Below are 14454 nucleotides of genomic sequence, written 5' to 3'. Positions count from 1 at the left end.
TAATTCGGTGCTGGTTGTAAACGAGGGTCGAGGGTTGTAAAACAACTCGATAACTGGTACAGAGGCCAACTACAGTAATACGAATTTTCTAAGGATAACTAGTACGAGGCCTGATCATAAGGCGGTTCTGGTTGTGACGGGTACGTCGGTTGACCCTCGTATGTATTCAACATACTGCTTCCCTCCCCCACGAAGGATGACTACCATATACGAAGTACTCCTAACAAACAAAATGGTTAACATATCTTATTTAAAACTAACTAGCGACTTAATTTAAATGGAGAGTTGTTTTACCTAGTTCAAATCTGGTAAGGCCAACTGCTAGTTCAAATCAAATTTGGCAAGGCCAACTGCTAGTTCAAATTTGCAAACCCTGACACCTCGTTCAAATCTAGAATTTTCGACTCCATGATCGACCGACATATTTTTTGCCTCTACAATGAAAGTGGTATGCAAATATACTTCGGTGGTGGTGTTGTTTTGAAAAATAAAGTGAGGGGGTGGAGTAGTGGTGAAGGGTTTGTGAAAAAAATGGTGAAAATTGATGTGTTTTGGGAGGGAGGAGGAGTCGGGTGGAAGAAAATCAAATTTGACCTTATACGTTGAGTATAGGGCTATATGCGTATAAGGTATGTATGACAACCTACGACTATCATTTCATTGACAGTTGGGTATCTATATGTTGTATATAGCCCTATACGCGGCATATAAGGTACAAACCGAATAAGACAAAACCCCTACACGTCGTGATAGCTCTATACTTGGCGTATTGAATGGTGCACCCTAATTTTTAGTTGGTACGTGTACGTAGCAGGACCCAAAAGAATATATGATGTCATATTACAACTAAGGCTATGTGTAGTGGAGGGTTTACAAAATTGGATGATTTGTGACACTTGACGTCCAGTCAGCAAATTGAGGGTTTTTGTTTAGGGGTGTAATTGTGTTGTAGCCCAATATGTGTGTGTGTGTGTATATATATATATATATGTCATACATACTATTATAATAATAATAAACCAATAAACACAGCAGACGACAAATTCTCGTCGCCCCCCCCCCCCCCCCCCCCGCAAATCGCCTGGGGACGGTGTTCAAGCCAAAATTCGCCTACATTGTCACCCACTACACACTGCTTAAGAAACTTCCTACACATGTACATGAAGAAATTTCCTGTCTTTGCAACTGTACATATTTATTTAAAATGTCAAAAGTCTCCTTAACTTACAATCTTCTTTCTCAACCATTAACCTAATATTTAGATTATAGATTAAGTTTACCTTAATCTCAATTCCTTAATCATGAATTAAGTACCCACTTGTGTTTATATACCACATTTCTTTTTCTCTTTGGTCAACTCCTTGAAACTCAACGATTTAAACTGTTTGTAGCCAAAAAGTCGCGCCCCAATGGCCACAACACACAACTTGAAGTTTGAACTTTTTGAAGCCACTAAAAATGGCTATCGTCGAAAGTTTGCCAAATTAGCCGAACTGAAACCCGAAACCATCCTTTTGTTTCACACAAGCCACCGACAAGACACACTGCTGCACATAGCAACGGTCTTTGGACACCATGAACTTACTAAAGATATTGTCAATCGATTTCCAGATCTTGTAACGTGCAAAAACTATATAGGCGACACCCCACTTCATGTTGCAGCCAGAGTAGGGAAGCCTCTCGCCGTTGAATCTTTAATTCAGGAGGCGGATCTACTAGCAGTAAATAAAGATGGGAATACGCCTTTGCACAAAGCTGTCACTCATAATAGAAAAAGAGTTGTTGAGCTTTTATTAAGGCAACGACAAGACTTAAGGGACGTTGTGTCCAAGGTTAATAAGAAAAGGAAATCGCCATTGTACCTTGCTGTTGAATCGCGGAATGCTACGATTGTTGGGAATGTTTTGAACCTTTTTGCAGCTGGTACTAGCCAAAATGGAACCGGTGATCATGTTAATGCAAATGAATCTGTTCTAAGTGATGCAATAATGGAAAACATAATGGGTACGCCTTCCTTCAATAATTTGTTGGTCTTAATTGTATGATCAAGTTCGGTACAAAAGTGTGAGTCGTTTATGTAGTTAGTCTAAAGTCAAATTTAGAGTCATTAATATATTTACGTTTAGTGAAAGGGTCTTTTTGTAACATGTAACGCTGTTAGGTAGTTAAGTTAGTTATGTTAACACGGGTAAGGATCCTAAGAGAACCCTTTGCAAATTGAGAACTTTGAGAACCATTTTGGACCACTAAAAACACCTTTAATAAAATTATTTAAAAAATCATAAAACAAAAAAAGAACAAAAATTTTTAAAAAGTAAAAAAATCAAAATTCTTATATTTCATTCCAGTTTCATTAAAAAAAATTAAATTTTTTTTTGTATTGTACACATATGTATAATTTTATTTAATCTTTATTTACGTAATATACACATATGTACAGTATCATTTATCTTAAATTATACACATATGTATAAAAAAAACATGTAAATGTACATATATGTATATACTATACATATGTGTATATAATTTAGCTAAACCGAGTTTTTTTTTATTTTTTTATTTTTTTATAAAACCGGGATGTTAAAATAAGAATTTTGGTTTTTTTACTTTTTTCATTTTTGTGTTTTTTTTTTATTTTTGGTTTTTTGTGGTTCAAATTGGTTCTCAAAGTTCTCAATTTCATGATCCTGATCCATGTTAACACCGTTAGGCGATTATTGGTAGTTAGGGTTAACCACCATTTGTTGATTAAATAACCACCAGGTAGTTATATAACCGTTAGGTAGTTATAACCGCTATTCATGTAGTATGACTGGGGGACATTTAGTTGTAAAGCATGTCTTGTTTGATCGATACAAGTTCATGTTTGAGGGTTAAACCTTGTTCTTCTTCTTTGATCTTGATTGATTGGATGTTGCAAATTGCAATGATCTCCTGAGCCTAATAATTTTTTGTATAAATATAAAATCATGTAGTTTAGAACACATTATATGACTAACTAGTTTGAGGCCCGTGTATTACACGGGTAATTGTTGAAATTTTAAACTTTGACTATCAAGTGAAATACAGTCAACAAATTGATCATATATTGTTAATACAATTACAACTAAATTAAAATACAGAAATTACATAACTAAGATTACACAAATATGTTACAAATAGGTAAAATCTTCATTTTACACTACATTTGTGATTGTATTAGCAGATATACATTGTTTATCAAAAATCATAATCTTTAGTTCATGTCTGCTTGTAACTCTTAATAAAATAACATATAGGTCTGCTTATAATTCTTGATATAGCCATATATAGTTGTCTGTGTGACAAAAAAGGTTCTCCAGGTAAATACCAACTGTAGATAAATTATAATATATATCCATGATACTATTAAAAAAATATTCACACATAAAATATCATAGCGTTTAATTAATTAATATGATGTCATTTGAGAACATTTGCTCATGTTTATCCAAAAAAAAACATGATTATCCGATAAACAATATACCTAAACTTTGATGATATAATCATTCTTAGACTTTTTACAATTTGAAATTGATTGATCATGATAAATATGTTGTCATTATTATTCCGTGTATGCAATTTTTTAATTGATTTTATATGTTACAATTAAAAATTATATAATCAAGCAACATAAAAATCGAAAAATTAAATATAACAAAATGATTTGTTTATTTCATATGAATGTAACTGCCTGGAAAATGAAAAATACATACTAACATTAAAACCATGTTCAAATAATAGTGATTATTCTAAGTTAGAAGAATATTAGAAGATATAAAGTTGCATAGAGTGAAGGTAGTGATTCTTATTGATAATCGTTGAAAGTAGGGTTGTCACTTTTACTCGTAACATGAAACCCAACCAAAGAAAACCCGTACCTGAACCCAAACTAACCTGACCCAAGAAACTCGAACCCAAGAAAATACTAACCCGAACCTAAACCGAAGTAATTCGGGTTGGTTCTTGGGTTCAGATTCTAGGTTTCGGGTCAACCTAAAAACTTTTAGTTTTAAAATCATATGTATTTTTAGGTATTAAATGCTAAGCCTTAGCCGCTGAAGTTATCTGGATTTAGTTCAAGTCGATTGTTCTCATTCCACATATTACGAATCGAATGTTTATTGTTTATTATTTTGACTATTAACCATAATAAACACTTTAATTAACACTTCAAAATTCACTAATCGTCTCTTGTCAATCCATTTGGAGAATACTTAGGGTGTGTTTGGGATTCCTTATTCAAGTCCAAATTGACTTCTTGTTAAAACGACTTATCAAATATAACTTTTCAAAAGGAGTTTTCAAGAAAAGTGTTTGGATTAACTTATAAACAATAAGTCAATAGGTGATAAATTGGTGTTAAATTGATGGTGGTACGTAGGGTTAAATTGATGGTGACAGGGATAGCTGCAGGGGTTAAATTGATGGTGGTAAGGATGTAGTTGAGAGCCACATATGTTAGATTGGTGTTAAATTGATTGTGGTAGGGATGTAGTTGAGAGTCGTAGATGTTAAATTTGTGTTAAATTGATGATGATAGGGATGTAGTTAAGAGGTGCATGCGTTAAATTGATGATGGCTATGTGTAGTTGAGAGCTTGGTGGTGGCAGAGATGATTGAGAGCCACAAGGGTGCCTTCTCATTAAACCCAAAAGTTAATAAAGTTAGAATTTCTTAACTTTTATAAAATTTTCTTTTTACACTTGCCGAGAAATTAAAACTCAAAAGAACTTATGGGTTACCAAACATCTTTTAAACTATTAACTTCTTCCAAAAGTTAATAAAACGAAAAGGAGGGTTCAATAAGGAATCCCAAACACCACCTTATTATATGTAGTAATGGATATAGTTGGAATAAACCTATAATTTTAATGTCATATATTGAAATGACTTAAAAGATAAGGACCATATATGGAAATTGGTTGAAAAAAAATGTGAGAAGGGCTATGATATTGACAAGTGGAAAAAATGGTAGGCTTTTATTAGAATAGATAGATTAGCTAACCCAAATAAAGGATTATAATCATATATGCATGATATATACATATGCTGTTGAATCACAGGGGGTTCGAAGAGAATAGCAGATCCTTCCAGTAGTATTGCTACTGCAAATACTAGTCAGACTAAAGTTGATGATGATGTAGAAACAAAAAATTGTATTCTACATGTTGCAGTTACTGGGAAGGATGTAGGTATGGTTGAACATTTCTTGTATTATATAAATTGTTTGTGTAGTTTGAACAACATAACTACTCAGACTTTCAAGCTAAATATCCTCCAATTTCAGAGATGGTAATCACCGATGGCCCTTATCGGATTGACTGAATACAAACTAAACTTTAACGAGGCCGGGGTTAAACCATCTCTACATTAAATATTAGGATAAAATTTTTTTTACATTTTTGCTTTATGATTAGTTGGGTAAATTTCTCATTATCTTTTTCGTTGTAATATCTATATGGAAAGAGATCTAGTTTTCTGTTATTCAAAACACATAAAATGATATTCACCGACAGAAATTTGGTTTACGTTTCAATTCTTTTGTTGTGTTCATGATTTCAACGTCAGGGATTTTGAGGATGGTAGCAGAAAGGGTGGTTCAGAAGTTACCATATACCAACAATAATTTGCTTCACTTGGCAGCATCACTCGGGTTTCTGGATGGCGTGAATTATTTGCTTGATCGTAAGTTCGGTATGGATGTGTTAAGACATGATGAGGATGGCTTGTCCAATACACCTTGCATCTAAAAATGGCCATCTACATGTGACCAAAGTGCTACTTGATCACTATCCAGATGCAAGAGAGTTCCTAAGCAAACAACATCAAAATATTCTACATGTTGCTGCTGAGTATGGAAAAGATAATATTGTCAAGTACATACTCAAGAACAAATGGGCAGAATTTCTTATCAATGAGAAAGACAAAGAAGGGTACACACCTTTGCATTTGGCCACCAAAAATTGGCATCTGAGGGTTGTTAGCGCGCTTACATGGGATCGCAGGATTGATCTAAAGCAGGTTAACGGGGAAGGATTGACAGCCCTAGAGGTGGCTGAAAAGTCTATGGAAATAATGGCTCCATTTAAGCAGGTACATATCTGTTTTCGTTAATTCTTAGTTAAGTTATAGCTATAACAAGGAGAGTTTTAAGCAAAACATGTATTTTTGCGAGAACAAAATTCATTCTCTCGGTCTCAAAAGTTTTAAAATATAAGTCAGGGTGCAAAACGCATTCATATCTCATGAAATCAAAAAGGAAATACAAAAAAGTTTCATTTATTCATAGAAACTACACGTGTGCAAGTCATATGTGATTATATTCCGTGCACATAACCTACACATCTGAAGATATATATTAAAAATCAATATGCATATGAACATATTAGCTTAATGATTTTCGTGCACATAACATACAGTTTGTTCTTTTGTACTCGTAGTGATTTAGTGTTACGTAATGAAACAAAGCTAAACGACTATATATCTATATGTATATATTTATTATAGTTATGATTTTGTGTAGAGATTAACATGGATTGCATTGAGGTCTGCTGGCACTCCAAGAACTCATATTAAAGATCACGAAACTGTGAAGAGATTAGAAGCTGCAAAATATGAACCATACGATACGAGCTACTGCAAGAGTAGAGTTAACACGCTCCTATTGGTTTCAACGCTGGTAGCCACCGTCACCTTTGCTGCTGGATTCACAATGCCTGGGGGCAATAGGAGCTCATGCATGGTTTCTAATTCTAAGCCGCATAACCTAAGATTCCCACTATTTCAGATTTTTGACAGTCTAGCGATGTATAGCTCTGTCATCGTGACCGTAATCCTAATGTGGGCACAATTAGGTGATCTTAATCTAATGCTTAATGCTTTGAGGAATGCACAACGGTTGTTGGGGTTCTCACTCGCAATGATGTCTTTAGCATTCTTGGCAGGAGTGGATCTTGTTGTGACTGAATCCCGTTGGCTTTCTATGGCAATTTTGGCAATGGGTTTTTTATCACTTATCATCCTCCTAGCTTTCTTTGTCCCACTTTTTTTGCCCTACACATCCAAAACTAAAATCTTTCGTTATATCTCCTACTATCCCTTTAAAGCGATGATGCTAATCTCGTTATCAAGATAAAAATAAAATAAAATCCTTAATGTATGTTTTACCTACAATTTTTATGAAATATTGATCAAACGTATTGCATATTGAAAGATTTCTATATTATGTATGTCTTGAGTGACTAAATGTATGTGCCTACAATTATATTTGTAATACGGTTCTTGTTGACTTTGGGTACGTTGTTGATATCTTGCAATCCATGTTACAACCTGTATGACGACGAGAAAGACTTGTTAAACCTCATGTTGATAAGTGTGGACGATTAGATTATATTAGCTCCCATTATGTGTAGTCTGATAAAGTATGCTATAAGGAGATACAGGTATCTCAAGATCAGTATAAAACAACTTGACAAGCGTAAGATGACGTATTTGTGTAAGACTTGATGCTAGTTGGTAGCTCAACAAAATTTGTTGATAATTTTAGGTTTGTCAACAAGATGCCAGTGTTTACCTGACAATATAACATTATTAGTTTTTAACGAGTTAAGAGATGCGGGAGCGTAGGTTTGTTTAATAACAATATGGAGTAGTTGCTTATGGAAAGCAATGGTTGTATGTGAAGTACTTTAATAGCATACAGGCTTACATATATGCAACATTTTTTAGTTCAAATTAATTAAGAGGTATTTGTACATTGCATTAAATTCTCTACAGTATAGATAATACACAAACATCATCATTTTGCAAAAACCCTTATAATCTATCCTCCTGCCAACATTTTTTTCTTGAAGTTTAGCCCTTGAAAGCCTGAAAACACCACAAAAAAAAATTAGCAAATTCAAACTCATTTACACAATAATATGTGCATTATGCATAACCTATAATAACATTTCACTTACAGCAAAAATGGTGGCGTGACCCGGGTCAGCAAGGTGAGCAAACAGGTTGTCAATGGGTCCGGTTCCAGTGTAGATGGCTTGGAACCATGCACCCATCACAGCCAACATAGCCAGTCTCCCATTCTTGATCTCTTTTGTCCTCAACTCCTTGAGCTTTGCGGGCGAGCCACTTCCCCACCCGAGTGGGTCAAACCATAGTCCACCAGGGTAGCCAACATCGGTCCCGGTTAGCTTGTTGTTGGGGAAGATGGGGTCGGTGTTAACGCTCCCGGGCTTGAGGATATCAGCCCATCTTCTTCCTTCCGCCCAACCGATAAATATAAGCTCAACGATGAAGAGCGTGGTTTTGTCGGTGAAGTATTCTTGTTCACCAGCAGTGTACCATGAAGGAGTGTTTAGGATTCCGATTTTTGTCAGGAATTCGGGGATGAAGATCCCGGCTGCACCTAACATTGCCCATCTGCAGTGTACTAGTTCGGCTTGTACGTTCCATCTCAAAGTCTCGGGATCAGATCCTAAAGTTTAATCATGATGTTAGCCGAGTTTATTATCTATTATTGTTATTATCATTTGATTTTTCATTTAACTTTTAAGTTCGTTTTGTTATTATTTTAACGGTAGTTTAATAGTAGAATAGTTATTGATGTTTCATCATTATCATTAGTTGGTTAGCTTTATCATTAGTTATTGCTTTCATTCAAATTTCCCGCTATAAGAGCATTCATATTCTTTCTTTTATCTTCAAATCCAAAATTCCAATAAAAATCACTGTATTTTCTCTCTCATCTACTGACAACCACTTTCAACAAATATTAATTAAATTATAGGGTGCTACAGACATTTTCAGATATACAGAAAAATCACAACATTTTATGCTATAAAGATATGTGATTTTTAGTCAACACATATAAATATTATTCACCAACACGGTTTTCTAATATTATTGAATTCTTTCTTACCTAGACCAAGAGGATCAAACCCGAAGTCTCCCGGTAGGCTGCAAGTAATTAAAACAAATCAACAAAACATTAGGATCACAAAAACACAATTAAAGATATTTGTATATGTCACTTATAAACGATTGAATTGATCGAACCTGCCATCGAGCCATTCGGGTGGGGTGCTACCAGGGAACCAAATGGGTCTATCGGGGTCAGCCACAGCGCACACGGTTGCAAGTGATCGTGAACCGGTTGGTGCACCCAACTTGCTAACTCTTAGTTGCTTCCCACCAAGAAACGAAGCCTTTGTTGATCCAACAAGTGATCCATTTTTCTGTGAACTATATTTTATATATAATCACCACAAAGTTGATACAATTAGTATTCTATATAATGAACATAGTAGTAGAACTCATATATTATTATTATTATTATTATTATTATTAACGACAAATACATATGCTTGTTTTTAACCTAACAAATAATATGAAAAGCAGTGATTACATCGAAACAGAACAGAAGGCAGACATGTAACAAGTTGCGTCGCTACCCCTTTTTAAATTGTAAAAACTAATCTTTTGAAGACTTTGGGGTACTAACATTATTACTATGCATGACACGTTGAGCTCATATTGCATAGAAATAAGTTACCTGAAAGCAACAGCTGCAATGGCAGAAGAAGCACAAGCAGTTGAAGCCATTGTTTTTGTGCAAATGTTAAAAGATTTGGTGATTATGAATGAGTAGGTTTGTGAGGAAGAAGATGTATGGTGTTAATGTAAGGGATATGGGCTTATCTGAAAGGATATAGGAGTACAAGATATAACCCTGTGATTGGTTGTTTGAGTTGCCATGTGGGTCCATGCAGAATCTGATTTGGCTGACGTGGCACAAAAAATCTATATTAGTGGTTCTTGTTGCAAGTTACTTGTGGTTTTGAGTTCTTGAGGGCACTCTTGACTTTTAACGGATGTTAGATTGTTATCCAATATCCAAACACAATATTCGTAAATAGTTGTTACCGGCCCAAAAGAAACAATAGAGTGGAAGGGGGAACTATGGGCTTTGTTAATTTAAAGCCCATTGGTGCATGGATTCCCTTCATGCTTTTTCTTTTCATAGGTTCAGTTTTAGTTCCAATAATTAAACTATTAAACTATGATAGAGCCGTGTGTTACACAGGTGATTAAGAAAATAAAAAAAAAGTTAAGTTCAATAATATACATAATAACATATTTTATGGATTCATAAGATATAAATAATTTCTTAAAATACATAAATTAGTAAGAATAATTTATATTTGTATTTTAAAAGAAATCAAATGGAATGTTGTGAAACCATATCAATTAAGAAAAAGAGAAGGTTAACATCAATTAATCATAGTTGAGTTGGTAAGTCATAAACATTTTAAAAGCAAGGTAATAAGTTTGATTCTCATCAACAACATATTTTTCATTTTATCATTCATGAATGGGGAATTGTAAAAGTGAAAACTTACATTGGCCGCGTGGATGGTCTAATTAGGGATTCCTTATTTTAGCCTCCTTATGACTTTTTAATTCTTACAAAGTTAAATGTTGGGAGTCCTTACGATGTGAGTGGATAAGCTGGATAAGTTACAACTTTGTGACTTATGACTTTTTCATAAGTCATAAGAAGGCCAAAATAAGGAATCCCAAACTCCCTCTAAAAGGGTGTGTTAAAATATTTATTTTAGAACAACGACTTTCATGTGTTTAGGCAATCGCATTCTTCAAATTAAGAGTCTTGTTGCCCCACTCTTGGCAGACTTTGTTGTCTTAACCGGGCCTACGCTGGCTTCAGAGTTTGGCTTGGGTATCCCCCCAAGAAACCATACCGTCGACTGTCACCTGACAGTTGTTGTGTCGCCACAATAGCAGAACTCTCTGGCGTAACACATGGTGGGACAAAAACCCGGGTGGGCTTAAGATTCAAACTGACAATCTCATGCGGGTTAGCTCAAATCTTTCATTGTTATAATCCACCAAAAGTAACATAAGTGAGAATAAAAATTAAATCTCCACTAAAAAGGTAAAAAAAAACTAAAGCCATCCTACCTTATGCCACAAAATATTTGCACTTTCTAGGTTGATTTTAATGTATAATACAATAATCATATGGATAACTAATAAATTTATGTGCTTGAATCATATGATAATAACTCGATCTTAATATGAGAAATGTACAAATAACTAGAGTTTTATGGCAATATTAGTTTTGGTTTTTGAACTTGAAATACTGAGATTAGGTACGACTTATAAAAGAAGTTCTATAATATGGATTTAGAAAGCTACAATTTTAAATTACATGTATTATAAAAACAAATAAATATTAACATGTATCTTTTCGTGTTAAAGAGAGGTGGATTTAGAAAGCCATGTTTTCTAAATTATAAATATTTTAGTGATAATTAATTATAGTACTATACATATGAGTCAAATATACCAACATGTATTTATCCTTTTCCATGTTCGGTGAGGTATATATTCACATTGTAATTGTTAAATAATTATGAGAGCTAAAGAAGTACGTTTGTTCAGCGAATCACATTTTAAAAGACAGTTGAGATTTGCATCTATTATTTCTTTTTTCATTTCATGAATCACGAGTCACGACCATCACCTTGGTCCATTCTATAATCAATGTACAAGTTAACATTGACTGCAAAGGGCAAAGAGAATAAAGGATTATTTTATGTCTTCAAGATCAAACTATATTAGAAGTCAAAAGAACTCCAATATTGCACCCATTAATAACCATTACTTATCTGACTTTGATTTTTCGAAGTCACGAGGATTGACTAATATTCAAACCACCTTTTATCATGATTTGAAATGTAGAAGTTATGAATTAATTATGTTTTCTTAATAATAATCATTATAAACCAAGCTAGGCTTTGGTACTTTGATGCTTATTTTCGTTTCTATTTCATGTAATAAAATGATAAGGTATGTGCATGATTATCATCGTACCACAAAATCACGATAATCTGCTATCAAGGAACTTACAATTTATGTCGATCTTATAATTTAAAGTTAAAAGCTTCACATGATATTTCCATAGATAAATTTAAAAGAAAATAATTAAATTAGTCATTGAAGTGTGGTATGTGATACTCTATAAGTGTATCTATGCAACTTTACAGTCGTGTATCTATGTTTTCACTTATATTATATTATAATCCTGTTAATGTAGGCTAAAATTCATGTTAGACACGACCATAGCTTTTCACTCACATATCTTCAACAAATGTACCATTGGCGATAGTTTATATTCCATTTAGAATCGTGTATCATCCATTTTCTACGTGTATCTAAGACAAAAACAACAATACACTACTTCGTTTGTTGTTTAAAGGTTATGAATTTGTAAAAACGAGTTTTAGTTAAACATATTCATTTTAATGCATATCGAGAGAGTTCGTAATGTATTAGAGGTTGCTTAGTGATGACAGACATCCAACGTATTGAACGTCTTTTAAATCACAAAATCAATTTTTACTCGTGGTTGGTTTGTAATGTATAGACCAACTATGCGAGTGGCTTAACAAACGATAAGAGCACTAGGGGTGTAACATCGTAGTTACCAGTATTCAGGGTGTAACATCGTGGTTGGTTTGTAATGTATAGACCAACTATGCGAGTGGCTTAACAAACGATAAGAGCACTAGGTTTTTTCTAATTTTTTTATTAAAACAAAAATTACATTCTTCTTACTTGCTCTTGAATCTTGATTAACAGATATCACAATAATCAAGTATAAAGTCATGACAATTATAAATTAGTAAATCTAGGCTATGTTACTGTGAATGTGAAATATGAAAAAAAAATAAAAGAAAAAATGTCACATTTCACTAAAGTGTGTTTCATTGTGAAATGTGGTGAGGTGAGTAATAAAAAAATTAATGTTAAAAGACTGGTTTTCATATTAACTTAATTAAAAAATAAATAAAACAAATTTCACCCCCACGCCAGCGGGATGCTCCACCCTTGCCCATGTGTACACCCCGCCCCCCCCCCCCCCCCGCACCCTAGGTGTTGTGGTCTTTTGTGCCCGACAGGGCCGGCTTGGGCATAGGGTAATGCGGGCGACCGGCCGGGGCACTTAGTTTTCGAGGGCACAAATTTTTTTATTTTTTTTATATTTTTATGAAAAAGAAATATGTATATTTAATGTTTTACTCTATTTATACAATAATTAGCTTGGTCTAGTGGCAAAGACTTATGACTTCCAATCAAAATGTTGTAGGTTTTAGTCTCACTTGAAACACTTTTAAGCTTATTTTATACATAAAGTTTTTTACACAACCTAAATCATAACCAAGTAAGCCCATTTAAAACTTAATTGGTTAAAACAAGCAAAAAAACCATTAACATAAGGCCTAAACTTTTTTTTGCTTATACTATTTTGTTACTCGTTAAAATTTACGGGCCTTTTTATTTCGGCTCGGCCGAAGCATATAAATTTTCAGAGACGACCCTGGTGCCCGGCTTGCCAACGTGGCAAGGCTCCACACCCCCCTACACTCTACCACGACACAAGCTTAATAATAGTGTGAAAGTGTGAGAACAATGCATGATTTGAATCATAGGTATCTTGGTTAATAAGCAAACATGGAATCTCGTGTATCATTTTGGCTCTTTTGAACATTAGAAACGTGATATAATCATTACTACCTTTGCTTTCCATGAAACACCTTTCTCAGTTATCGGGTTGGTAACCGGCAATAAATATCCCAAATATTTTCAATGAAAGTATAATACAATAGGGGTGAGCACGGTTCGGTTCGGTTCGGTTATTGGGTGAAACCCGAACCTAAACCTAAGCTATCGGTTATTTTAGAATACCAACTAATCGGTTTTCGGTTATTCGGTTTTCGGTTATTTTCGGTTTCGGTTTAGGTTATTTTCGGGTTTTTTTATTGTGAGAAGACATTACAAAAAAAAAGAATCAAAAAAAAAAAATAGAATACCTCATCCGTATTGAATTCAAAATACAAACGTGTTATGTGGAACCAAGCAAATACAAAGTTGTTTGAGTAGTAGAATTTAAAATGTAACTACGTTCTTAATAAAAAAAAGAGTAAAGTGTCATTTTTCTCCTTGTGGTTTGTCAAATAATGCGAATTTAGTCAAAAAAGTTTATTTTTTGCATATGGACCCTCTACGTTTCTCAGTTCTTGTCAATTACGTCCAAATCACTAACCCCGTTAAATTTAATCGTTAAGTCAGGGGTAGACATGTCTTTTCACCCTGTCTTTATTATAATATTTATTTTAGTGAACTGCGGTTTTCGTCCTTATGGTTTGTCCAAATCTGCGGTTTTAGTCCAATAGTTTTAAGTTTGCAATTTTCATACTTGTAGTTTCATTTGATCACTTGCAATTAAACCCGAGTTTATTAACCTCGTTATTTTTGGTCGTTAACCCAATTGTGTGCCCCTCACATGGTGACCAGTTTTGTCGTTTCTCTAACTAAATAAACTTCAGTCTTAATTCGCAAGCCCCCTCA

The 14454-nt window shown here is 34.0% G+C and overlaps 1 protein-coding gene and 1 pseudogene across 1 annotated transcript; one reads left to right on the top strand and one right to left on the bottom strand.

Annotated features, from left to right (window-relative positions):
- Positions 1-1409: 1409 nt before the first annotated feature.
- LOC143540041 (protein ACCELERATED CELL DEATH 6-like) lies at positions 1410-7562 on the top strand (annotated as a pseudogene).
- Positions 7563-7732: 170 nt separating this feature from the next.
- Positions 7733-9730, bottom strand: LOC143540089 (chlorophyll a-b binding protein, chloroplastic). The gene is made up of 5 exons (XM_077033243.1): positions 9575-9730; positions 9079-9264; positions 8942-8979; positions 7983-8497; positions 7733-7890 (listed from the first exon to the last, which is right to left on the bottom strand). The coding sequence occupies exons 1-5, from the start codon at positions 9622-9624 to the stop codon at positions 7876-7878; spliced, it is 804 nt and encodes a 267-aa protein (XP_076889358.1). The 5' UTR covers positions 9625-9730; the 3' UTR covers positions 7733-7875.
- Between the last annotated feature and the right edge of the window lie 4724 nt (positions 9731-14454).

Source organism: Bidens hawaiensis, unplaced genomic scaffold (genome assembly GCF_021521415.1).
Source record: "Bidens hawaiensis isolate Kalapana, Puna unplaced genomic scaffold, B.hawaiensis_p1.1 tig00012136_1, whole genome shotgun sequence".
In the NCBI taxonomy this organism is placed as follows: Eukaryota; Viridiplantae; Streptophyta; class Magnoliopsida; order Asterales; family Asteraceae; genus Bidens; species Bidens hawaiensis.
This window is presented reverse-complemented; position numbering and strand designations above follow the sequence as displayed.

What these genes read in the sequence shown, in the direction of transcription:
- LOC143540089 (XM_077033243.1), bottom strand. Translation starts at nt 9,624, where the DNA reads ATGGCTTCAACTGCTTGTGCTTCTTCTGCCATTGCAGCTGTTGCTTTC. An exon ending in CCCGAATGGCTCGATGGCAG is followed by an intron (nt 8,980 to 9,078) that starts GTTCGATCAATT and finishes AATTACTTGCAG; the next exon opens with CCTACCGGGAGACTTCGGGT. An exon ending in GTTTGATCCTCTTGGTCTAG is followed by an intron (nt 8,498 to 8,941) that starts GTAAGAAAGAAT and finishes ATTAAACTTTAG; the next exon opens with GATCTGATCCCGAGACTTTG.